Raw genomic sequence first — 27549 nt, forward strand, 5'->3', positions numbered from 1 at the left:
AATTTTTATTTTTTTTTGGAGGCTTTGGATTTGGATGCTTGGATTTTGCCATTTTCCGAGTGTGTATTTTGATCCTCTATGGGACCAAAGTAATTATCTAAGATCAGGTTCTTTTTTCTGTTTACTCATTTCCTTAGCATGTGCCCAAGCTTGTGAGTATTATTGGGACACATCCACAAGGACCTCAGTTCCTGTAATATCTTAGGAGAGGCTTTCACTGCTTAGGATAGGGTTGCACTGGCCTGGGTTTCATGATCACTCTGTCAGAGTTTTCTCTGCTGACTTTCCAAGTAGTGCTTTGTGATCTCTGGGTTGGGAGGTCTGGAAACTGCTTATGCTGCCATGAACCAGCTCCTCCAGGGATCCAGACATGCTGTGGGCTGTTCCTGGAAGCCTGGAGCTCTGTTGCTCTGGCAAGCGTGACCCTGGCTACCCTGCTACACTACACCTTTCTAAGCCTGGGTGAACAAAGCCTTCCCATGGATCTTTAAGTTTCCTTTGGCTGGAGAATTGTTTCACTGGGTCTTTCTATGGGTTCTGCCTCTCTAAATTTTAATTAGAGCCATAATTTTAAGTATTTGGGAATTATTTTGGAAGAAAGCTTCTGGGAAATCCTGCCCTCAGGCTATCACCTTGGTTCCTCCTCAGATTCATTGTTTAAGAAGGAAAATCAAGAGAGCCTAAAACAATGTCTGGTTTGTCAATGCCACCTTGACCAGAAGTCTTCCTAATAATCTATACTCAACATCTTTAGAAACTCTGACTTGTTACTGCTGCCCTTTCTGATTTGAGGAAGTGCTGTTGATTCCCTTCAGAGCCCATGAGAGCCATTCCCTCTCCCTTACACTGTCTTCCACTGGTTCCTGACTCATGACCGCATGTAGTTGGAAAACAAAAATACTTTCCAGGTGACACTAAGTTTTGCCAACTTTCTCTTCTCAGTAGAAAGTATCCAATTCTCACCCACAGTAATATATGGGTAATTGAATTCTGTTCATTTTTCCTTTTTAGGTACCCAGGAAATATACCAATTAAATTTTTCTGCTCTGATAGGCACAGGTCCTGCAAATACAAAATCAAGAAAGTTCCTGCCCCTGAGACCCAGAGGAAGGAAGGAATTTACTAATCGAGTTATGGGTAAAAAAAGGGGCTATATCACAAATCTTTTATTCTCTGGTGTTTTCTATTACCTTTTAATTCCTCTTAAAATCACAGCTGTTAAAGAAGAAATATCAATATCATGGTGTTTATAATAATTCCTTTAGAAATCACAATCATAGATTTTATGGATCATCAGACAGGGACACAGGAAGCCTGGGTTTTGACTTTATCTCTGCAACTGATTTACTCCTCTCTGTATCTCAGTCTCCTTAAAATGAGGTGAAGATAGATGATTGTTAACAATTCTTCCTGTTCTAAAGTTTTACGGATGATTTTAGGAATTTTTCTCCTGGAGAGTTGACCTGGAATTGAGTTTATATCCCAACAGTAGTCACAACACCATCACCATCACTAATTGCTCCTTTAGGATCCTTCCCACAGAAAGCTATTTGAGAGAATCCCTTGTGGCCAATGTGAATCTATCCCCTTTAGACACTATGCTGACTATTTTATAAGCTGGTTTGTTCTTTGCTTACCTTAAGAATTGCCCTCCAAATCTTAGTTTTATCATATTTTGTATGTCATCATTCTCAAATTGGCTAAAATAGTTCTCCTGTTCTAACTTTACTTTATCAAGCCTGAAGGATAGCATCCAGGGGACTACCAGAGAGATGCCTCCATTTGATAGTATTTGTGGAAGGGATCCAGGTGAGCACAAACCTCATGGTTGTTGGGGTTTATGGGATTTACTGAAAAAGAAATGAAAGATATTGACAAAAAGTTACCATGAGTTAGCCTGAAAGTATTAGACAGAACAATAACCTGGCTTCTAATCCTGGTTCTGTCACCTACCTTCCTGCATAATCTTGGTGAAGTTACAACATCTTTAGGTTTCAATTTCCTCAGGTGCAACACATATGGAATTGGAATAGATCTTTTAAGGTCACTTCCATCTTTAAATGTATGATTCTATTTCTGCCCTCAGTTTTCCATCTCTAAAATGTTTCATTTGAAATAAGATCATCTCTAAAATAAGTTTTATCTCTACTATTCACTGCCATATATTAGTTCTTAAATTAGTTATCTCCCTATCCTCAACATAGGTAACTACTTAAATATCTTAATTAATAATCTTTTATAATTAAATTTTCTTTATTTTTAGATGTTTCTATGAATGTGAAGAAATTCTAATAGTCCTATCAAATGAAGACTGAGAATCACTGTGTAAATAATTAGCTTAGAGATGGACTTCAGATACTGAGGGGTTAAGGGACTTAATTGCCCATAATCACAGAATCAGCATGTATCTGAGAAGAGAATTAAGTTTGGGTCTGTCTGATTCCAAGACTGGTCCTTTCTGACCTACTAATTTGGATAGTTTGAACATTTGGTCCTAGCTGACCAGCATCAGTCCCTAAGCATCTGTCTCTGTTTATCTCTGTAGGTGTGTGTGTGTGTGTGTGTGTGTGTGTGTGTGTGTGTGTGTGTGTGTAGAAATAGATGTATATGTGCATCTATTTATATGCACATATGTCTTCATGGACATCAAGGGGCTTGATATTTGCTCTATTCCTCTGGAAAGGAGGATGTAGATTGGAAGACTTTTAAGAGCTTTTCCAACTATATTCAGTGATCCTGTTTGTAGTTGATGTAATCAAGCAAACTAATAATTAATAAACAAGCAGTTTTTGAAATATCTGCTATGTGCGAGATACTCAAACTGGACTAAACTAGATGGTTCAGAAATTATGATGACAGTAGTAGATGATGTTGACTGATGTACACACTTCCATTCCTAAATCTCCTCCCTTTCCAACATTTGACCAATGGATATTCATCTTCTAAAGAAGATGCTTATATAATACTAAATGAAACACTAGTAAATATGCATAGATCTTATTATAAGTGAATCTTTGGGCAAATTACCTTTAATAAATCTTTCAGAGAGAGAAATAAGTGGGGTTGGTGGCATTGTGAAACATTATTTCTACACATCGTGTCTGATTTCTTGTGTACTGTTATGTAAGGCTTTCAAAGGAAATTGGGTTAAAACCCAGTTAGCAAAATATTAAAACAACAGGTTCACTCATGGACCCCTGGTTGAGAATTCCAATACAAGATGACAGACTTTCTCCTTGAGGGAGATTTGCACTTAATTTTTTTGAGGTCAAAGTCTGGGAGGACTGAGAAAGAGTAGAGAATTCATATTAGTATATCACATAGGCATTGGAGTTTATTTGGTAGGGTTCTCAACTCCATGGAGCTTGACCCAGCCTGACACTGCTGAAAGGAGGTTGGCATTGCAAGGCCATGTGAAGGGAATCTCTTTTGCTACCTAATCTCTCCAACGTCTATTTCTTCTGGGGAAGAGAGTATTGGGGAAAATTAATAGTTATGCCTAATTCAGAAACTGCTAAGGATAAATGAAAGTGACCTTAGCTACTGTTCAGTCATTGTTCATTCCTTGAAACCTGGGAGACTCTCTACTCTGAACGAAAATCTTCTTTGACTGAACATTTATGGAAATGTTCATAATTGATTATTCCAACTGCTATTTAAGACTATAGAAATAACTTGCTAATTAGATCCTACTTAAGTGTCTCCCTAATCTAGTCCATAATCTACTCAGATGTGCAATTAATATTCCTAAAATGATGATCTGAATATGCCGCTAATCCCAGAAATAAATTCAAGTTGTATACCTATCACCTTTAGAGACCTTTGTTTGACATCCAAAGCTATTCTCAAATATACCCTTTCCTGTGTTCTCAGTCTTCATACACTTTTCTTCTTATCATCCCAGTTCCCATGTCCTTTGGGATCCAGTAACACAGAACTTCTTGATGTTTCTTTCACAGCACCACATTAAGTATTTTTTAAAATTTCTATTTATTTAAGGCATTGGAATTAAATGACTTTCCCAAGGTCACACAGCTAGGTAGTTATTAAGTGTCTGAGGTTAGATTTGAACTCAGGTCCTCCTGACTGCAGGACCCCAGGCTCTATTCACTGTACCACCTAGCGCCACACCCCCCCATTGAGTATTTTTGCTGCATTTTTCTATTCATGGAATACTTTCCCTCCTCATCTCCTTTTTGACAAGGAACTCACAATCTAAAATATAACTCTATATAAACCAGATATAGATAGGATAAATTGGAGATAATCTCAGAGGGCTGCCACTAACATTAAGGTGGATCAGAAAAGGCTTCTTATAGAAGGTAGGATTTTAGCTGGGACTTGAAGGAACAAGAAAAGAAAGTTGCAGTGAAGAGGGAGAACATTCCAGGTTTCAGGGACAACCAGAAAAATGTACAGTCTAGGGACAGAAAATTCCTTGAGAGGGACAGCAAGGAGGTCAGTGTCACTGGATCACATAGAGTTGTGAGAGTGTAAAATGAATAAGAATGAAGAATATTAAAGGGGTGCAGATTCTGAAGGGTCTTGAGAGTCAGATGGATTTATTTTGATTCTAGTGAGGATAGAGAAACATAAGAGTTTTTGGAATAAGTTGGTAGGGTGATATGGTAAATTAGGAAGACTAATTTGATATTTGAGTGGAGGGCATAGAAGAAGGTCTATGGAGAGAATTGAAGTAGGGAGTTCAAGAGAAGGTTTTGAAAATAATCATGAAAGGATGAGAGCCTGCATTAGGGTGGTCACAGTATCAAAGGAGAGAAGATTTTTATGAAATGTTATTATGAAGTTTATGCTTCTCATAAAGATGGTGTGAAAGTAAACTAAGTAGGACTTAGCAACAGATTGAATGTAAAGATATGAGAGAATGAAAATGCAAGAATGACATCTGGGGTATAAGTATGACTTCCTGGTAGGAAGGAGATGAACTTACAGACATTGCAGAAGTTGAGGAGGGAGATGGTTTAGAGGACAAAACTGAAGGTTAAGTGAGAGATATGTTTTATTATTTTATTGTATGAGTCATAACATGGATTCTATTTTTTGCTCATCATTTTCTTTGTGTTCAGCTACCTCAGTTCACTGACTGTCCTTATTGGAATGAAGCTTCTGCAACAACAGCAGTGAGATTGTTTGGCTGGATCTGAAGACCCAGAGGAGGTTATTCCTGGTTTTTTTTTTTTTGAGAACCGGTTTCTTCTTTCTTTGGCATTGTATGAGTTCACAGACCCCTTTCCTGTCTCAGTCTGTGGCTCTAGAAAGGATTGTCTAATCTTCTTTGTACCTTAGAGTTAGATAATCTCCTTTGTGATTCCCCTGTTCTGTGAAAATGGTAACTCAATAGCATAATTTTTTTAATTGAGTGTAGAAACATTAAATCACATAAAAGGTTTGTACATTAAAGAAAATGCAATAAAAAAAATCACAAAATAATCACAGGCATGTTCCTGGCATTATCCATGCCTCACTCTTACTGAACTGAGTGTATCAATGTCTACTTTCAGCGTTGTAATCTCACTCCTCCATTTCTATCCATGGTTAATATGAAGTCTTGTCACAGATTTTTGGTTTAAATCAGCCAATAAAAATTATTCATTTTCTTCTTTTCTAAGATTTCATTTACTCTTCACAAGGGCTCAGTGCACCTATCAATGATACATAAGATACACAACAATCACTAGTGGTCTTCTAGTTCCTTTGAACTACTCAAATCCCCCATGCCTTTGATTAATCAATCCCCCAAATCCATGGCTTTTAATAATGAGACATTTGTCAAGGAATTCATCTTACAGGGCTTTTCTGAAAACTTTCTTCTTGAAATCCTTGCCTTTTGCCTCTTCCTGTTCTTCTATATACTGGCGGTTATTGGCAACTCCCTCATCATTGCTTCAGTTTGGCTCACTTCAGGGCTTCATACACCCATGTATTTTTTCCTGATCAACTTGGCCTTGCTGGATATCATTTGCATAACGACAGTGGTGCCCAAATTGTTGGAAAACCTGGTGGAGGAGAAGAAAGTCATCTCCTTTCTTGGTTGCATGACCCAGGTATATGTCTTCTCTTGGGCACTGGGGTCTGAGCTCCTCCTTTTCACAGCTATGGCTTATGATCGATATGTGGCTATTTGCCGACCCCTGCACTATAGCACTCTGATGAACGACAAGATTTGTGGGATGTTGGTGGCTATGGTTTGGATTGTTGGTGGGCTGGATTCTGGAATGCACACAGCAATGCTAACAAGATTGTCCTTCTGTGGTCCTAATGTCATCGATCACTTTTTCTGTGAGATCCCTCCTATCCTGCCACTTTCTTGCTCATCAACCAAGTTGAATGAACTTATGACACTTGTAACCGATCTCCTCTTAGGTGGTGCCAATTTCCTTCTGACCACAACATCCTATGGTTTTATCATTGCCAACATCTTGAAGATCCATTCTGAAGAAGGAAAGAAGAAGGCATTCTCTACTTGCTCATCTCACCTCATGGTAGTTACCATGTACTATTTTGCTGTATTTTGTGCCTATATAAGTCCAAGTGCCAGTTATTCTCCCCAAAAAGGGAAGGCTGTGGCTGTGCTGTATACGACACTGAGCCCTGCTGTAAATCCATTAATTTATACTCTGAGGAACAAGGATGTCAAAGCAGCCCTCAGAAAACTCTTTGTGAGATGTTTCTCATTTTAGGGTGCCTTGAAATGTCAATACACCTCATATTATACTTGCTCTTCGTGTTGGAGTTTTAACTTGCTATCCATGAACTTAAAAATCTTTTTTTATAATTGTATTCCTATATAATAATAATGTTGCTGATAGAGTACTAGACTTGGAGTCAGGAAAACCTGAGTTCAAACCCTGCCTCAGGCTTTTACCAGTAAGGAGCAAGTTATAAACTCCTACCTGCCTCATTTCCTCATATGCAAAATGAGTATGATTATAGCTCTTGCTCCTCAAGGTTGTTATAAAGATACATTGTAAAGTACTTTGAAAATATTAAATTAGAGTTATATAAGTGGTATTGCTATTATTATTATTATTGCTTCTTTAATAGTCATATATATTTTACCTAAAAGAATTATCTTGAAAAGATTTCTATAAACTTTAACAGAATAGCAACAAGTTTTTTGACGCAAAAAAAATTAAGAACACTATTTGGTTATAAATGAAAGGAAAATGGAAATTGCTACAAATGTAAACTTTGTGATCCCTAGTGCTCATAACATATGTATACCAATATATATTTTATGTTGCTACCTTATTTCTTTGGATCAAAGTATATGATGTTCTGTGATTTGAAATATCAGTGACAACTTCCTTGGTAGCCAAGATAGCAGCTTGAAGCTAGTGTACTTCCAGAGCTTTTCCCTATATAACGCTAAAATGAAGTCTCTATAGTTGTTAAAACTACAGATCTCACCAAAAAAAGGACAAGATTGAAACAAATTTTCATCTGTACACATCATGGAACATCTACAGGGAAGGTATTTCTCTTTGGGGGAAAGGGGAAGTAAAGCCCAGCTTAGTCAGGAAAGCAGGAAAGCCAGTGGCAGACTTTTGGCATAGTGTAGTGCAAGTCCTGAAAGCTTGACAAAAGCATATGCCCTGGCATCTGGATAGCAAGCCAGCAGGGAGGGTCTCATCTCCAAACAAAGTCTGAACCCTGTGAACACTGGGTCAAAAGACAAAACTGTATTGAGAACAAACTACTGTATAAGCAGAGCATGGGCAGAAAGGAATAAATAACACCCTGCAAAGGTAATGTCTGGTTTGTATAGGCAACATCTTGGCCAATGATAAGCCAGGGGCCAGACCCCAGCCCTACCATAAAAAAACTTGGATCTGTAATCCTTCTATCCCAGGAGCAGACCTCAAACAATCAAAATGAGCAAAATAGCTACCCCCCCCAAAAAAAAAACTTTAACCACAGAAAGCTATTATGCAAGTAAAGATAATAAAAACGCCACCTCACAACAATCAGTGAAAAAGTGCCTAATTGGAAATCTCAAAGGAGTCTGTGATTTGGATTCAAATCCAAAACCTTATAAAAGAGGTAAAAAAAGAATTTGAAAACCAAAGAAGAAAGGAAGAAGACAAATGGGAAAAAAAAATCTTCACCTTGCAGGAAAATTAAGAATAATTGACAAAAGAAAGTCACAGCTTTATTTTACTTTTTTGGTGAGGAGCTTGCATTCTTTTTTTTATTTATTTTTTTAGGTTTTTGCAAGGCAAATGTGGTTAAGTAGATTGCCCAAGGCCACACATCTAGGTAATTATTAAGTGTCTGAGATCAGATTTGAACCTAGGTACTCCTGACTCTAAGGCCGGTGCTTTATCCACTATGCCACCTAGCCACCCAGGAGCTTGCATTCTTTTAAAAATTATATAATTTTTTTTTTTGTTTTCCAATTACAAACATGGTAGTTTCTACCAGCCTTTTTTTTAAAAGGTTTTGAGTTTTACAATTTTTCTCCCTCTTTTCCCTCTCTTCCCTTTGTCCAATACAAAGCTATTTGATATAAACTTTACATTTGCATCCATGATAAGCATAGATTGAAACTGAACATGTTGTGAGAGAAGAATCAGATCCAAAAGAAGAAGAGAGCATTAGAGAAGTTACATAATACATAATATAGCTTTTAAAAACTGAATACAATAATCTTTGGTCTTCCTTTAAAGTCCACAGTTCCTTCTCTGGATACATATTGTATTCTCCACCACAAATTCCCTAAAATTGTGTCTGATTATTGCATTGATAGAATGATCAAGTCCATCATGATTGATCTTTACCCCATGCTGTTTTTGGTGTGTATAATATTCTTCTAGTTCTGCTCATCCCACTGAGCATCAATTCATGCAAGTCTTTCTAAGCTTTTCTGAAATCCCATCCCTCATGATTTCTTTTTTTTTTTTTTTTAGGTTTTTTGTCAGGCAAACAGGGTTAAGTGGCTTGCCCAAGGCCACACAGCTAGGTAATTATTAAGTGTCTGAGACCAGATTTCAACCCAGGTACTCCTTTCTCCAAGGCTGGTGCTTTATCCACTACGCCACCTAGCCACCCCCCCCCCCATGGTTTCTTATAGAATAATGTTCCATCACATACATATACCACAATTGATCAGCCATTCCCCAATTAATGAGTATGCCCTCAATTTCCAATTCTTTACCACTGCAAACAGATTGCTATGAATATTTTTGTATATGTGGGATTTTTATACTTTTTCATGATTTCTATAGGATACACATCCAAGAATGGTTTTGCTGGATAAGAGGGTATACTACGTTTTATTACCTTTTGGGCATAATTCCAAACTGCTATCCAGAAAGGCTGGATCAGTTCACAGATCCACCAACAATGCATTAGTTTCACAGATTTCCCATGTGCCCTCCAACATTGATCCTTTCTGGTCATGTAGGTCAATCTGAGAGGTATGATGTGGTACCTCAGAGATGCTCTAATTTGTGTTTCTCTAATCAATAATGATTTAGAATAATTTCTTCATATAGATAGCTTTGATTTCTTCATCTGAGAATTGCCTTTGAATATCCTTTGACAATTTGTAAATTGGGGAATGATTTCTTATTTTTATAAATTTGATTCAGTTTTCTATTTACTTTAGAAATGAATCCTTTGTCAGAAACACTGGTTGTAAAAATTGTTTCCCAATTTACTATTCTTTTTGCTATTGGTTACAGTTCCTTTGTGCAAAAACTTTTTCATTTAATGTAATAAAAATTATCCAGCTCGTTTTTTATAATGTTGTCTATCTCTTCTTTGGTCATAAGTTGCTCTCCTTTCCATAGATCTGACAGGAAAATTATTCCTTTTTCTGATAATTTGCTTTTTATTTTGTTTTTTATTTCTATATCCTGTACCCATTTTGACCTTATCTTGGTATAGGGTGTGGGATGTTGCTCTTTTTCAAGTTTTTGTCATACTGTCTTCCAGTTTTCCCAACAGGTTTTATGGAAGAGTAAATTCTTATCACAAAAGTTGGACTTCTTGGGGTTTATCAAACAGTAAATTACTATAACTATTCCTATTGTCTCTTTCACACATAATCTATTCCACCCATCCACCACTATATTTCTTAGCCAGTACCAGACAGGTTTGATAACTGAGGCTTTACAATATAATTTTAGATCTACTACAACTACGCCACCTTTCTTTGTATTTTTTTCTTTAATTCCTTTGATATTATTGACCTTTTGTTTTGAATTTAGTTACTATTTTATTTCTAGATCACTAAAGTAAAGTTTTAGAAGTGTGATTGTCATAGCATTAAATAAATAGTTTAATTTAGGTAGAATTACCATTTTTCTATATTAGCTTGTCATGCATAATTGGCATTTGCCCGGTTATTTAGTTCTAGTTTTATTTATGTGAAAATTGTTTTATAGTTGTCTTCATAAAGTTTCTGAGTCTGCATTGGCAGGTGGATTCCCAATTCTATGTTTTCTAAATTTATCTTAAATGGGATTTCTTTTCATATCTCTTGCTGCTATATCTTGTTACTAATATATAGAAATGCTGAGGATTTATGTGGGTTTCTTTTATATCCTATGACTTTGCTAAAATTGCTAATTATTTCCAGTAGTTTTTAGATGATTTTTAGGGTTCTCTAGGTATATTATTATATCAACTGCAAAGACTGAGAGTTTTATTTCTTCATTCCCAACTCTAATTCATTCAATTTCTTTTTTCTGCTCTTATTGCTAAAGCTAACTTTGTAATGCAATATTGAATTATAGTGGTGATAATGGACTGCTTTCACCCCGATCTTTTAGGAATGCTTCTAGCTTATCTCCATTGCATAAAAATGCTTGTTGCTGGTTTCAGATAAATACTGCTTATCATTTTGAAGAACAGTCCATTTATTCCTATGCCCTCTAGTGTTTTTAGTAGCATTTAGTAGCATTTAGTAGCATAATAATTTAGTTGCATTTTGTCAAAAGCCTTTTCAGCTTCTATTGAGATAATCATATAATTTCTTGCCAAGATGAAAGAGAGAAACCAAGGCACTCTTTTAAGCTCTTTTGGCTTTTTCTCAGAATTGACATGAATCAAGCCTTTTAACAGATTTTTGGGTCCATAGAACCCACAGAAGAACAGAGGGGAACATTTTCCAGCAAAGTATGTCATGGGGGAACATATGTGTGTCCAGGGCAGAGAGCAGAGATCCAGTGCAGGGACTGTGGGGTGAGGCTCGGGACTAACCTGAGAACCAGGATGGAAACATTTGCTATGTGCTTGGCAAGCAGATAGGAGAGCTCCAGCACTGTTCCACACATCTACCTGACCAGATGGGCCAGTCTTGAACACTTGGCCTGCAAGCAGAGGAGCCCTGGTGTTTCCAGATGAGCCTCTGTTGTTCCTGTGGGAGTGCCTGATTTTCTCTAGTACCAACCTAGAAAACGTTCCCAGGTGTTTCCACCTTGCCCCAAGGCGTGTGTGTGTGTGTGTGTGTGTGTGTGTGTGTGTGTGTGTGTTGGGGAGGGACAGATCTTCCCCAGTGCTGATTACATTTAATCCCCAGAGAGAGCCTGTGGTTTTTCTAGCCTGGCGGTCCAGCCCAGATTGTACTAGCTCTGGGCCAGGGAGTGGGCCACTGAAAGCTTCTGGAATTCCTTATTGGGGAACCTACTGAGTAACCCCCTGGAGATCCTAACCTCAGTGAGCAAGGTCTCTAGGAATCCTAAAACTGAAGGTCTACAAACCAGCTCCTCCCCCCCCATCACAAGACCCTAGAGAAAAGTCCCAAAATGAAGAAAGGTCAGTGAAAAGTAGGGGTTCATAAAATATTAACTTAGAGATATGAATACTAGCTCAGAAAGGGATGGAGTTTCAGAGGAGAATATGGATTGGTCTCCAGACAAGAAAGACTTAGAAGGAATCAGAATGGAGCTTAAAGATCAAATGGAAAAAGAAACATGAGAAAATTAACACCATGCAAGAGAAAATAAGCATCGTACAACAAAATTCAAATTCTTTGAAAATGATATTTTACAAGTCTCTCAAAAACACCATTGAACAAATAGGAAAAGATAGTAACTCTTTCAAAAATAGAATTGACCAATTTGTAAAGGAGATGCAAAAGGTAAATAAAGAAAATTCTTCTCTAAAAAAATAATTGGAATCTGTGGAAACTAATGACTACATGAGACACTAAGGATCTGTTAAACAAATTTTTTAAAAATGGAAAAAATAATAAAAAATGTAAAATAATTCATTGACTTCATAACTGACCTAGAAAATAGATCCAGGAGACACAATTTAAGATTCATAGGACTACTTAAAAACTTTGAAAAAAAAGAAAAAGCCTAGGCTCCATATTCCAGGATATAGTGGAAGAGAATTGCCATGATACCGTGGAAACAGGGCAAAATAGGACTTGAATGAATACATCCATCCCTTCCTGAAATGGATCCCCCAAAATGAAAACACTGTAGCCAAATTATTGTAGCCAAATTCCAGAACTATCAGATCAAAGAGAAAATTCTGCAAGTGGCCAGAAAGAAAAAAATTTAAATTCATAAGAACCACAGTCAAGATTACATAGCACTTGGTTGCATCAGTATTTAGGGACCAAAGGGCCTGGAGTTTGATATTCTAGGGAAAAAAGAGTCCTTGGATTACAACCAAACATTCACTATCTAACAAAATTGAGTCTTCTCTTTCAGGGGAAACGATGAACACTCAATAAAATAGGAGACTTTCAACCTTTCCTAGAATTAAAAAAGAAAATTTAGTCTTCAAAATGGACATTCATGATATGCCCATGACTTTGACAGAAGGATTTAAAAGACTGAATGGGGTAAATTACAGTAAATGAAGAGGAACAAAGGACCTATTGCAATAAAGGAGAAGAGGAGGAGAAGTGAGAACCACCTGAAGCTTATTCTCATCACATTTGACTCAAAGATGGATTAACACATAGTTTGAGTTGAGTTTAGAAATTTAGCTTATCTTTCAAGTATTTAGAGGGAAAAGGGTGGGGTGAAGGAGGGACTATGTGCTTGGAAGGAAGAAGGGGTAAAGGGAAAGGGGAAGGAAAAGGGAGGGAGTTGGATAGAAGGGGGTAAACACATTGAAAGAAATAGTATTCAGAAACAAAATATTGGGGAGTAGGGATAAGGTGAAAAAAGGAGATAAATACAAAGGGAGGGGAAATAGCAATGGAGGTCAAGAAAGAGTAATTATAACTTTGAATGTGAATGGGCTGAACTCTCCCATAAAATGGAATCAGATAGCAGAGAAGATTAAAAACCAGAATCCCACAATAAATGTATTTGAAGTAGAGAGATACATACAGAGTAAAGGTAAAAGGCTGAAGAGGAATATATTATGCTTCAGTTGAAATGAAAAAAAAAGCAGGGCTTGCAATTCTTGTCTCTGATAAGAAAGGAAATCATATCTTCCTAAATGATACCATAGACAATGAAGTAATTTCAGTACTAAATATGTATGCACATAGTGCATGAGGAGATCAAACAGAATTATGATTTCTTCCAAGACAATGACAATAATGAGACAACATATCAAAACTTGTGGGATATACTCAAAGCAGTTTTTAGGGCATGTATTATATCTCTAAATGCTTACATAAAATAGAGAAAAAAAGATCAATGCACTGAATATGCAAATAAAAATATTAGGGAATAAAAGAATTAAAAATATCCTATTAAATACCAAATTAGAAATTTTGAAAATTAAAGGTGACATTGATAAAATCAAAATCAAGAAATCTATTGATCTAATAAATAAGACCAAGAGTTGGTTTTATGAGAAAACCAATAAAATAAGCCAGTGATTAATTTGATTAAAAAAGAAGAAAACAAAATTGCTAGTGTCAAAAATGAAAAAGGTAGGGGCGGCTAGGTGGTGTAGTGGATAAAGCACCAGCCTCGGAGTCAGGAGTACCTGGGTTCAAATCCAGTCTCAGACACTTAATAATTACCCAGCTGTGTGGCCTTGGGCAAGCCACTTAACCCCATTTGCCTTGCAAAAAGCTAAAAAAATTGAAAAAGGTGAATTAACCACCAATGAGGAGGAAATTAAAATAATTCTTTGGAGCCATTTTTTTCCAAATGAATATCAATCAATTTGATAATCTAAATGAAATGGATGAATATTTACAAAAAAAAAACCCCGCCACCCTAAAAGAAAAGAAAATTAAATATTTAAATAGCCCTTTCTCAGAAAAAGAAATTGAACATGCAATCAATGATCTCTCAAAGAAAAAAAAATCTCCAGGGCCAGATGAATTCACAAGTGAATTTTATCAAACATTCAAGGAGCAAGTGGTTCCAATTCTATATAAACTATTTGAAAAAAAAATAGGTGACAAAACTTTTACTAATTCCTTCTATGAAATCAATGTGGTGCTGATACTTAAATCAGGAAAAGTCAAAACAGAGAACGTAAATTATAGACCAATTTCCCGAGTGAATATGGATGCAAAAATTTTAAATAAAATGTTAGCAAAGTGATTACAGCAAATGATCATTAGCATTCCTACATATAAACAACAAAACTCAAGAGCACAAGATAGAAAGAGAAATTCCATTTTATAGTAATAACATACAACATTAAAAACTTGGGAATTTGCCTCCCAAGATAAACCCAGAAACTTTATGAACAAAATTACAAAGTCAGAACTAAGCAATTAGCAATAAATTGCTCAAGATTAGGTACATTTAATATGATAAAAGTTGCAGTTCTACCCAAATTAAATTACTTATTCACTGCAATATTAGACAAACTATGAAACAAAATTCATATGGAGCAAGAAAATATAAAGAATATCAAGAGAATTGATGAAAAAAAAATGTAAAGAAAGGTTGGCCTACGGGTGGCTAGGTGGTACAGTGGGTAAAGCACCGGCCCTGGAGCCAGGAGTACCTGGGTTCAAATCTGATCTCAGACACTTAATAATTACCTAGTTGTGTGGCCTTGGGCAAACCACTTAACCACTTTTTGCCTTGTAAAAATGTAAAAAAAAAAAAGGTTGGCCTAGTTCTACCAGATATAAAACTATACTATAAATCGGTTGTCATAACTGCTTCATACTGGGTAAGAATCTGAGTGGTAGAACAGCAGTGGTTTAAGATAAATTCAAAAGAAAAAGTGGTAAAACGATTTCAGTAATCTGTTTGACAAAGCCAAAGCCATTAGATTTTGGGATAAGAACTTAGAATTGGACCAAAAATGTTGGGAAAATTGGAAAATAGTATGACAAAAACTGGGCATAGACCGACATCTCACTCCCTATCCCAAAATAAGATCAAAATGAACATTAGATTTAGACAAAAAGGGTAATAACAGAGACCAATTAACAGATCAAGAAATACTCTATCAAATCTAAGGAAAGGGTAGAAATTTATAACCAAACAAGACACAGAGTATAATATAAATTGCAAAATGGATGATTTTCATATATTTAATTAAAAAGTTTTCCACTAATAAAACTAATGCTGTCAAGATTAGAAGGAAAAACAGAAAGCTAGGAAAGAATTCTCACAGCTAGGGGTTCTGATAGTGGTCTCATTACTAAAATAAAGATTGCATCAAATTTATAAGGTTATAAAGTTATTCCCAATTTGATAAATGGTCAAAGGATATTGAATAGGCAGTGTTCAAATGAAGGAATTAAAACTAATAAGATTAAAAAATGCTCAAAATAGTCACAGATTAGAGAAATGCCAATTAAAATAGAGATTCTTCCTCATACCTCTCAGATTGACTAAAATGACAAAAAGCTAAAATGATCAATGATGGAGAGATTGTGGGAGGATTGGAACATTAATTCATTGTTGGTGGAGTTGTGAACTGGTCCAACCATTCTAGAAAGAAAATATGGTCCTATGTCCAAAGAGCAATAAAACTGATCATACCCTTTGACACAGCAATATGACCACTAGGCCTATATTCAGAAGAAATAATAAAAAAATGAGAAATGTCCCACATGTTCCAAAATATTCATGTTAGATCTTTGCAAAGCATTGGAAATTAGGGGACTGCCCATCATTTGGGAAATGGCTGAACAAGCTGTGGTCTATGAATATGATGGGGTACTATTGTCTATAAGAAACTGACTAGTTGAACTCTAAAGCATGGGGTGAATTACAGGAACTGATTGAGTGGTGGGAGCAGAATGAAAAAAAACAGTGAATACATTAACAATATTGTGAGCTAATCACCTTCAATGATTGCAACTCCTCATAGCAGTTCAGGGAGGTAGCTAGGAGGGCAGCTATGGAGAATGCTATCCACATCCAGAGGAAGAATTTTAAAACAAAGCAAAACAACAAACAAAAAACCCTCTACAGAATCTGAATGAATACTACTTTCCCTTTTTAAAAATTTATCTTATGTCTTTCTTTTTATTTCATGGTTTTCTTTCTTTTCTCTTAATACTAATTCCTCATACAGAAAATGACTAATCTGGATACATGTTACACACAAATATGTATGTACAATATTCACCAGACTGTTCACCACTGAGGGGATGGGATGAGAAGGGAAGGTAGAAGGAAATATAACTTAAAAATATGCATATGAATGAATATTGAAAAACTTTCATGACATTAGAGAAATAAAATATTGATTGAAAAGAAAAAAAGATCAGTGACTCAGAATTTCTTATTCTAGATTCTGAAAATGGGATAGGAATATAGCATTTCACTAATTCATCCCTTTGTTTTCAACCAAAATTAAATAAAAATATGCACCTGGTGGTATGCTTTTCAATTATGTTTTTCCAATAATAATGATTCACAAACTCTAGAAGACTACTACAATTCCTTCTTCTTTGGCTTCTGTGACACCCAAATGCATCAAAGTTTAACATTTTTTTCCTTACATGGTTTCTTTTGTTTTACCTCTCACATGGTTTTCCTCCTAGACTTAGTGGATGGGGACTGCCTTTGAATAGCTATCTAGTGTGGTAAATCAGTGTCCCAGGAAAAGTAGTGTTAATTAGTTTTGGTCAGGGATACTTTACTCTCTGGGTGTGAACAGACAAAAGAGAGAAACAAAGACCGAACTGAGCAGTTGAGAAAGTGACTGCTTTCACCTAGAGGTCTGACAATTCATGTGCGGAACAAAGAGACACGTTATTCAGTGTTTTATTGTAATTTTCTTGAGTCTCCTATGTCTAATGTAGAGCAAACAGAATACTGAAGTCACTTGGAATTTTATTTGAGTGCTTGTCTATATATCTAGGTTAGGTTCAGAGAAAGAATTTTATAGAATTATAGATCGAGTTGAGAGGGAAATCAAAAACCATCTAGTCCCATTCACTCTCTTTATTGATGAGGAAACTGAGTCCTAGAAAATAGAGTGATTGACCAAGGTGATGCAGGAAGTGAGTAGCAGGCAGTCTCTGAGCACAGGTCACTTGAGTACTTCCATTTTCAAAGTACCAAATTTCATATGAGCTTTGAAAGTGCTGTGCACTTTTCTTTCTTACTCCTTCATATATTTTTGAGATATCATCACATCAAAGTTACTTTATATCAATACCTTCTTTCTTTATATACTCCTTTTAATTACTCATAATATTAAAGTTGTTTAAAGTTACAAATTTCATCTTGCCATATATAGAAATGTAAATGGGAATTTAACCTTGTATTTCCTAAATTTTCTCTTTTTTGTTTCTTTCTCTACATTTTTATGTTCCCTTTAATTCTTTTAGTTGTTCTTCAGTTTTTATCAGCTCTGAACTTTTAATTAGAAGTTCATGAAAGTCCTCCATTTTGTTAAATATTCATTTTACCCCTGAAAGATAATATTCAATTTTATTGGGTAAGTGATTCTTGGTTATAATCCTAATGATTTAGGCCCTGAGATTAATCTTTACTCTGCCCTTTAGGACCACTAATGAACTCGGGCAAGTCATTTCATTGGAGTTCATTGTCTTTTCCTATAAAAAAGAAGAACTTAGGGCTGTCAGGTTTTTTTTCCAACTCCTTATCGCTGATATGATGTATAATACTAATTTACAGACGCAAAAACCTAGGACCAAAGAAGTCGAGTTATTTGTTTAAGGTCCAGGAGCTTAAAAGTGTCTGAGCTGCAACTCAAAGCAGGTCTTCTAATTCTAAGGTCAGGGATTAGCTGTTGTTGCTCTTTATCCCATGCTATTCATGATAATTTTTTTCTTATCTGTATCCCCAGTGCTTATCACTGTCTCAGACATATATTAGGTAATTAACATATGTTTGCTGTACTTAAGAGGAGGAAGCAATATAAATAATACATGATCCTTGTCTTTTAGGGGGAAATGTGGTTAAAAGAAATATAATAGGAAAAGATATAGTGTGAAAAAAAGAAAGCAAGTGATTAAAGAAAAAGGATGCAAATGTTTGGGAAGTGAACTTAAGGTAGAAGGTATTAGTTAATGAATTTTACATTATTCTCATTTGAGGCAGATGTTAATGTTATTTTCAACATAGGGTGTCACTAGTTAACAAAAATTCTTATTTTGTACATATTCCATACAAGTTATCTGTTACCACCCCAAATATTTTTTTTAATTTTAAAAGAAAACCTATATTTTGTTTCTGTTTGCTCAACTGACTTGCTTAATGATATATGAAGGCACCTTATGTTATGAAGACATCCACTGGTTGTTTCAGAGCACATCTTGTGGTCAAATGGAAGTGAACAATCAAATAGTGGTGGCTGGATTTGTCCTGCCAGGTTTCTCTGAGACACTACTACTTCAGCTTGCTCTCTTTGCAACTTCTTCTTTAACATCATGATTCTAGCAGGCTCTTCGCTATAGTGGTTACTATATAACCATAGATTCAGGTCTCCAAACAATTAAATATTTTTCCTAGCCAGCCTTGTCATGTTAAATATTGGCTGCACATTCACAATTCTGCCCAAATTACAGGAGAACATTTCAGACAAGATATCTATCTCTATGCTGGGTGCATGACTCAACTGTATTTACTTACTTTTTTTGGGGGGGGTTGCTGAATTCCTATCTTTTCACTGCCATGGTTTATGACAGGTATGTGGTCATCTCCCTCTCCTCCATTGCATTACTATGATAAGCAGAATGATTTGCATCCTCCTGGCTAGTAGAGTGTGGGCCATTAGTGTCATCTGTTCATCAGTTCACTGGTCTTTTGATTTAGTTAACCTTCTGTAGCCCACATCAAGTTAGGTACTTTTAGTGTGAAATCCTCACTGCTGTGCCACTGTTGTCCTGTACCTCCACATAGCTGTAGTTTCATTTGTCTACTTTAGGGTGATTAATTTTGTGTTCATTATAGTGTCCTAAGCCTTCTCTTCCTGTTCCTCCCAGAGTCACTTCATATTATGCCACAGTGACATGCATACATTATCCCAGACTCTGAATCCTCCATGGATGATGGGAAGATAGTGGCTGTTCTATCCAATAGTATCAGACCCACTTTAAACCCTCTCATTTTCATTCTATGCAACAAAGTCTTCAAAACGACCCTCATGAAATTGTTTTCATTCATTAAATATAATTTGTCCATATTACATAGTTTTCATCTTAAGTTTGAAATTGTACTATATTAAGATGATATAAAAAGCAATTAGAGTCTAGAACTTAATTATTAAATCTTTAGAATGATTTTCACTCAGAATTTCAGGGCTAGAATGGATCTCTTTGACCGATTTGATACTCATCACACCTCTGTTCTACTCCCAACTTCTTTATTTCAGTTTTGGGTCACTCAAAACCCTCTCAATCACTTTTATCTTTGTTCCCTCACTGTTTCTTCCCTCACACTGAATCAGTTGTCATCAAAATTCTGTTGATCTTTCTTTCACATTTCTCATTCCATTTACCTTCTCTTCACTCAAATTGTACTTCCCAGGTCAAATACCCATCTTTTTTATTTAATTTATTTGCCTCTAATGTCTTTCTTCCTTCTCCTATGCGGTCCATTCTTCAGAAATTTCTATCTTAAAGTCCAGATTTTAACTATTCTAATTCCTTACCACATAGTTTAAGTAGCTTGTTGTGATAAAAAAGAGAAGACACTTCTTAACTTTAAGCTTAAGGCCCTTTCTAAATCTCACTATCCTTGTTTTGCATTATTCTTTTATGAAAATTCTAGTTTCCACCCATTCTTTGCTGTTGGTGCTGTGTTAATTACAATAAGGTGACATAATGAAGAGACTATTGAACTTGGAGTTAGGAAGGACTGAAATTGAATCCTGCCTCAAATATCTATTAATTGTGTGACCCTGGACATTCATTCAATTTTTGCCAATTTTAATATCCTCATATGTCATATAAGGATAATCATATTGCCTGCCTTATAGAATCATTATGAAAATCCAGTAAAATAATGTTTCTGTAAAGTGTCATTTAAACAATTAGGTCTGGAGGGACATTATTGTTAAACTTGATAATTTTTCTGGTCAAAAATTCTAAATTTTTAATCAAAGCAGATGAATTCAATTCCTATTTTTTAATCCTAGCTATTTATATATTTATAATCCTATTTTAATCCTAACAAATCCTTTTATTTTAATTCTAACTATTCTAATTAGTACTTGTGTGACTTTAAACAAATCACTTCATCTCTATAAGTCTCAGCTATGTAATGAGACTTGGACTAGATGGCCTTTGAGATTTTTTCAGTTATAAATTAATGATACTGTGATCTCTTTAACTTCAGAATCTATGGTTGCTTTATTTCTATAAATTTATAACAGATTATTTCAAATGCCTGGAATTCACTTTCTCTTCATATTTACTTTTCAGAATTCCTTTTTCCATTTTCAATTCACTGTTAACTCATATACTCATTGTCCCCTAAACATCTTCCCCGATGCCCTTCAACCGAAAGTGTTCTAGTCCCTCTTTATTCTTTTTTAGCAAAAAATATTTCTTTAAATTTTTCTTAGTTATATTTAAACATTTTTGACAATCTCTCCTTTTTAAAATTTGAGCTCCCACATATCTTCCTTTCTTTTCCCTTATCCTCCTCTTTGTGAAGACAAACATTTTGATATTAATAATGCAAGTGTGATCCTGCAAAACATATTTTCTTATTAGCCATGGTACAAAGGAGAAACCATATATACATGAGGAAAGTAAATAAAGGAAAAAAAGAATACTTCAATTTGTCCTAAGAGTTCAACACTTTTCTGTCTGTGGGAGGATAGTATTTTGCTTTTCTTTTTTTTTTTTTTTTTTTTTGCAAGGCAAACAGGGTTAAAGTGGCTTGCCCAAGGCCACACAGCTACGTAATTATTATTAAGTGTCTGAGACCGGATTTGAACCCAGGTACTCCTGACTCCAAGGCCGGTGCTTTATCCACTAACGCCACCTAGCTGCCCCGCTTTTCTTTTTTAGTACTTTTTTAGAATACTCTTTTTATTTTAATAGATATATTCATTTATTTTTCCAAGTACAGTCAAATATACTTTTCAACATAGTGCTTTTGTAACATGTGAGTTCCACATTATTCTCTCTTCCTGTCCTCCTTTGTCTTTCCCTTGACAGTAAATAAATCTGATATGTTATACATGTTAAATAATGCCAAACACATTTCCAAATTATTTATACTGTGAAAGAATCAGAACCATAGGGGAAAATGAGAGGAAAATAAACATAAAGCATTAAACAAATTTTTTAAATTGAAAACATTATGCTCTGATATGCATTCAGACTCCTCAGCTTCTCTGGATTTGAATCACAAACGCTTTAGAACTGTCTTTGATCATTGTACTGCTGAGAAGAGCTGTCCATTATAGTTGATCATCACATAATGTTAATATTATTGTGGGCACTATTTTTCAGCTTCTGTTCATTTCACTCAGTTCATGCAAGTAGTTCCAGGCTTTTTTGAAATCTACTCATTCATAATTTTTAAAGAACAATAGTACACCATCACCTTCATTTAAAGCACAAATTTTTTTTTCAGCCATTCCCCAATTGTTTGACATCACATCAATTTCCAATTCTTTCCCACCGCAAAAATAGCTGTGATAAACATTTTTTTTTCCATGTGGGTCTATTTCCCCCTTTTTAATGATCTCTTTGGAATACAGACCTTCCAGTGGTAGAGCTGAGGTATGTCCATTTTAATTGACCTTTGGGCATAGTTACAAATTAGTTTCCATAATGGCTGAATCAGTTCACAACTCATTGAACAATGTATCAGTGTCCCAATTTTTCTACAAACCTGCAGAATTTGTCATTTTCTTTTTTGGTTATGTTATCCAATCCTATAGAAATAAGGTATCACTTTTCTTAATTGGTAGGAATATAGAGCCTTTTTTGTGTGACTTGATTATTTTGATTTTTTTTTCAGAAGAGACTTTGCATATCATTTGACTACTTATCAATTAGTGAATGGCTTGAATTTTTAAAATAAATTTGATTCAATTTTTAATATATTTGAGAAAAGAAACTTTTAGAAAAGAAATTTGCCATGTTTCTTCTTTTCTGTTTTCCTTGTTATTTTGATATATTTTATTTATGCAACAAGTTTTAAATTTCATTTAAAATCATGCATTATACTTCCCATGGTCCTCTCTGTCTCTTATTTGGTCATAAACTTTTCCCTTATTAATATGTCCAACATATACATTTGCTCATGCTTTCCTAATTTAATTATTTTATCAACCAGTTTGTGAGATAGTCAGAAATCTGGTACTGCCCTTAATTTTTCTTAAAAAATATTCTGTTTGGATATTTTTTCTTCACTGAATTTTACCTGTGCAGTCTCTATTACACTTATCTGTGCATATATTTTCTCCTTAGTAAAATGTAAACTCTTGCTTTGAAGGCAAAGTTTTTGTACCTAAGGAGAAGTACAGTACATTGTCATATAGTTAGTGAATTGTCTATTATTATATTAAATAGTGAAAATGAATGGGAAGCAAGGGTATTAGTTTGTTGATGGAGATATCAATTGCTTCAGTAATTCTGGAGTATAATTTAGAACTGTGCCTCCAAACTGATTACAATGCATAAACTTTGCCTCAGTCTTAAGACTATTAACCATATTGTCCTAAAAAGATTAAAAAGAGGAAAAGAACTTATGTGTATAAAACTATTTAAAGCAGTTCTTTTGATTTGGTAAAGAACTGGGTATTAAGACAGCAATCATCTATTGGAAAATGGCTAAATAAGATGTGGCATAAACTGGTGCCACAAAAAATTGACAAAAGGTAGGGCCTGAGAGAAACTATAGAGGATTTGTAGGAAGTAAAGTAGAATGAATAAAACAATTTCTAGAGCAACAACATTGTAAAAATCCAAGCAGACATATACAAAATCAAGTCTGTGGAAGACTTAAAAACTCTAATCAATGCAATGACCAAGCATGGTTTTAGAGGACTGATGTTGAAGACTGCTAACCACTGTCCAACAAAGAGGGGGCGGCTAGGTGGCACAGTGGATAAAGCACCGGCTCTGGAGTACCTGGGTTCAACCAGTCTCAGACACTTAATAATTAGCTAGCTGTGTGGCCCTGGGCAAGCTACTTAACCCCATTTGCCTTGCAAAAAAAAAAACAACCTAAAAAAAGAGAATGAAACATAGTTTTGGGATATGGATAATTAGGGAATTTTTATAGCTTAACTATAAAAATTTGTTAAAGTTCTTTGGTTTTATATTTGCTTAGTAGTAGGTAGTATGAGAGGGGGGAAAAACAAAAAAAAATCTTTTGTTTGGATTTCTTCTCTTCACTCACTGCCTTCTGCATTGTATTTCATTTATCTCTGCATATATTTTCACTGTAGTAGAATATAAGCTATTGCCTCAAAGGCAAAAATATTTTGTTCCTCATCAGTGGCACAGTGGGTTGTCATCAATCTAATCATTAAATTAAAGAAAGTGAAAAGAAATAGTTGTGTGAAAATTAACAAATAATACATTGTTGGTGGAGCTATGAATTAGTTCAGCCATCCAATTTGGAACTAGGCTTTTCACTCAGTTATGCCATATCCCTCAGAAGATACAAATTAACCATAACAATATCCCTCAGAAGATATCAAAAAAGAAGAAAAATTATATGGATAAAATATTTATTGGAGTTCTTTTGATGATGTAAAAAACTGGGAACTAATGCAGTAAACATCAATTGGAAAATGGCTGAATAAATTGTGACATATTAATGTAATGAAATACCCTGGTGCCATAAAAAATGACAAAATTTATGGGTTCACAGAAATTATATGACTTATTTGTTCTTGACCACGTTCTTTCATTCTCAAACCAAGACATCAGGCAGGTGATGTCATGACAATCACATGGATTGGATTTGAGTGAGGGAGAGTTGTGCCAAGTCACCATCCGCACTTTATCCTCTAGACCTGGATTCAGTGGCCAGATAGGAATGAGGAAGACTATATATGATCCTGAAATGTGGGTCAGTGGTGAAGTCAGTGTTAAATGACTTGCTCAAAATCACACAATTAGTTTGTGTCAAGTGTCTGGTACTGGATTCAAAGTCTCATCCACTTGACTTCAAAACCAGTGCTCTATCCACTGTGACATCTAGCTATCTTGAATAAGACTTTATGAAGTGGTGAGGATTGAACAGAACAATAACTTTCAAAGACTTAAAAACTTTGATGAGTGCAATGATAAATCATGATCTTAGCAGAACGATAATGAATACTACCCACTGCCATGCAAAGAGTGGATAAACTAAACATAAGAATGAAGCAAAACTTTTTATGTGGAAAATGTGACAATTTTTATTGCTTGACTATGCAGATTTTTCAAGGTTTCTTCTTTTTTTAATTTAAATTTATTTTTTATTAAAGATATTATTTGTTTTACATTTTCCCCCCAATCTTGCTTCCCTTCCCCCTCCCCACCACAGAATGCACTCTGTCAGTCTTTACTTTGTTTCCATGTTGTACCTTGATCCAAATTGGGTGTGATGAAAGAGAAATCATATCCTTAAAGGGAAGTCTAAGAGGTAACAAGATCAGACAATAAGCTATCTGTTTTTTTTCTAAATTAAAAGGAATAGTCCTTGTACTTTGTTCAAACTCCACAGCTCCTTATCTGGATACAGATGGTACTCTACTTTGCAGACAGCCCAGAATTGTTCCCGATTGTTGCACTGATGGAATGAGCAAGTCCTTCAAGCTTGAACATCACTCCCATGTTGCTGTTAGGGTGTACAGTGTTTTTCTGGTTCTGCTCATTTCACTCAGCCTCAGTTCATGCAAATCCCTCCAGGTTTCCCTGAAATCCTGTCCCTCCTGGTTTCTAATAGAAAAATAGTGTTCCATGACATACATATACCACAGTTTGCTAAGCCGTTCCCCAACTGAAGGACATTTACTGGATTTCCAATTCTTTGCCACCACAAACAGGGCTGCTATAAATAATTTTGTACAAGTAATGTTTTTACCCTTTTTCCTCATCTCTTCAGGGTATAGACCCAGTAGTGGTATTGCTGGGTCAAACGGCATGCACATTTTTGTTGCCCTTTGGGCGTAGTTCCAAATAGCTCTCCAGAAGGGTTGGATGAGTTCACAGCTCCACCAGCAGTGTAATAGTGTCCCAGATTTCCCACAACCCTTCCAACAATGATCATTATCTTTCCTAGTCATACTGGACTATCTGAGAGGTGTGAGGTGGTACCTCAGGGAAGCTTTAATTTGCATTTCTCTAATAATTAATGATTTAGAGCATTTTTTCATATGGCTATGGATTACTTTGATCCCCTCATCTTTAAATTGCCTTTGCATATCCTTTGACCATTTGTCAATTGGGGAAATGGCTTTTTGTTTTAAAAATATGACTCAGTTCTCTGTATATATTAGAAATGAGTCCTTTGTCAGAATCATTAGTTGTAAAGATTGTTTCCCAATTTACTACTTTTCTTTTGATCTTGGTTACATTGGTTTTATCTGTGCAAAAGCTTTTTAATTTAATGTAATCGAAATCATCTAATTGGTTTTTGGTGATGTTCTCCAACTCTTCCCTAGTCATAAACTGTTCCCCTTTCAATAGATCTGACAGGTAGACTAGTCCTTGATCTTCTAATTTGCTTATAGTTTTGTTTTTTATGTCTATGTCCTGTAACCATTGGGATCTTATCTTGGTAAAGGGTGTGAGGTGTTGGTCTAATCTAAGTTTCTTCCATACTAACTTCCAATTTTCCCAGCAATTTTTATCAAAGATGGGGGTTTTATCCCAATGGTCAGACTCTTTGGGTTTATCAAAGAGCAGATTACTATAATCATCTCCTGCTTCTACACCTAGTCTATTCCACTTGTCCACCACTCTGTTTCTTAGCCAATACCAAACAGTTTTGATGACTGATGCTTTATAATATAATTTTAGATCTGGTAGGGCTAAGCCACCTTCTTTTGCACTTTTTTCCATTAAGCTCCTGACAATTCTTGACTTTTTATTTCTCCATATGAATTTACTTACAATTTTTTCTAACTTGTTAAAGTAATTTTTTTGGAATTTTGATTGGTAGGGCACTAAACAGATAGTTTAGTTTTGGTAGAATTGTCATTTTTATATTAGCTCTAACTATCCATGAGCAGTTGATATTTGCCCAGTTATTTAAATCTAAGTTAATTTGTGTGAGAAGTGTTTTATAATTGTTTTCAAAAAGATTCTGAGTCTGTTTTGGCAAATAGATTCCCAAATATTTTATATTGTCTGAGGTTACTTTGAATGGGATTTCTCTTTCTAGTTCTTCCTGCTATTTCTTGCTAGATATATATACAAAAGTTGAGGATTTATGAGGGTTTATTTTATAACCTGCAACTTTGCTAAAATTGCTAGTTGTTTCCACTAGTTTTTTAGATGATTTCTTGGGATTCTCTAGGTAGACCATCATGTCATCTGCAAAGAGTGAGAGTTTTGTCTCTTCCTTCCCAATTCTAATTCCTTTAATTTCTTTAATTTCTTTTTCTTCTCTAATTGCTGATGCTAACATTTCTAATACAATATTGAATACTAGTGGTGATAATGGGCACCCTTGTTTCACCCCTGATCTTATTGGGAATGCCTCTAGCTTTTTCCCATTGAGTATAATGCTTGTTGATGGTTTCAGATAGATACTGCTAATTATTTTAAGGAACAGTCCATTTATTCCTACACTCTAGTGTTTTTAATAGGAATGGATGCTGTATTTTGTCAAAAGTTTTTTCAGCATCTATTGATTTGATCATATGATTCCTGATAGGTTTGTTGTTGGTATAATTGAGTATACTAACAGTTTTCCTAATCCTACTTGATCATAATGTATTATCCTAGTGATGGCTGTTGTAATCATTTTGCTAAGATTTTATTTAGGATTTTTGCATCTATATTCATCAGCCAAATAGGTCTATAATTTTCTTTCTCTGTTTTAACTTTCCTGGTTTAGGTAACAGTACCATATTGGTTTCATAGAAAGAGTTAGGCAGAGTTCCATCTTTCCCTATTTTTCCAAAGAATTTATATAGGATTGGAACCAATTGTTCCTTCATTGTTTGGTAGAATTCCCTTGTGAATCCATCAGGCCCTGGAGATTTTTTTTTTCGGGAGTTCAGTAATGGCTTGTTGAATTT

The 27549-nt window shown here is 35.2% G+C and overlaps 2 protein-coding genes across 11 annotated transcripts in view; both read left to right on the forward strand.

Annotated features, from left to right (window-relative positions):
- The window catches only part of LOC141520794 (olfactory receptor 13A1-like), a 396576-nt gene that overhangs the window by 123954 nt on the left and 245073 nt on the right, over positions 1-27549 (forward strand). Inside the window, exon 4 of one of the 10 annotated variants that reach the window (XR_012477742.1) lies at positions 1054-1137. The exons of the other annotated variants lie outside the window; for them this stretch is intronic. The gene's annotated coding sequence lies outside the window, so the exon portion shown is untranslated. Of the gene's footprint in view, positions 1-1053; positions 1138-27549 lie in introns of those variants that run through there. 10 annotated transcript variants of the gene reach the window in all.
- On the forward strand, positions 5766-6975 carry LOC141523049 (olfactory receptor 13A1-like). The gene has a single exon (XM_074236335.1). It carries the CDS (start codon positions 5766-5768, stop codon positions 6699-6701), a length of 936 nt encoding a protein of 311 aa, XP_074092436.1. The 3' UTR covers positions 6702-6975.

Source organism: Macrotis lagotis, chromosome 4 (assembly GCF_037893015.1).
Source record: "Macrotis lagotis isolate mMagLag1 chromosome 4, bilby.v1.9.chrom.fasta, whole genome shotgun sequence".
Classification (NCBI taxonomy): Eukaryota; Metazoa; Chordata; class Mammalia; order Peramelemorphia; family Peramelidae; genus Macrotis; species Macrotis lagotis.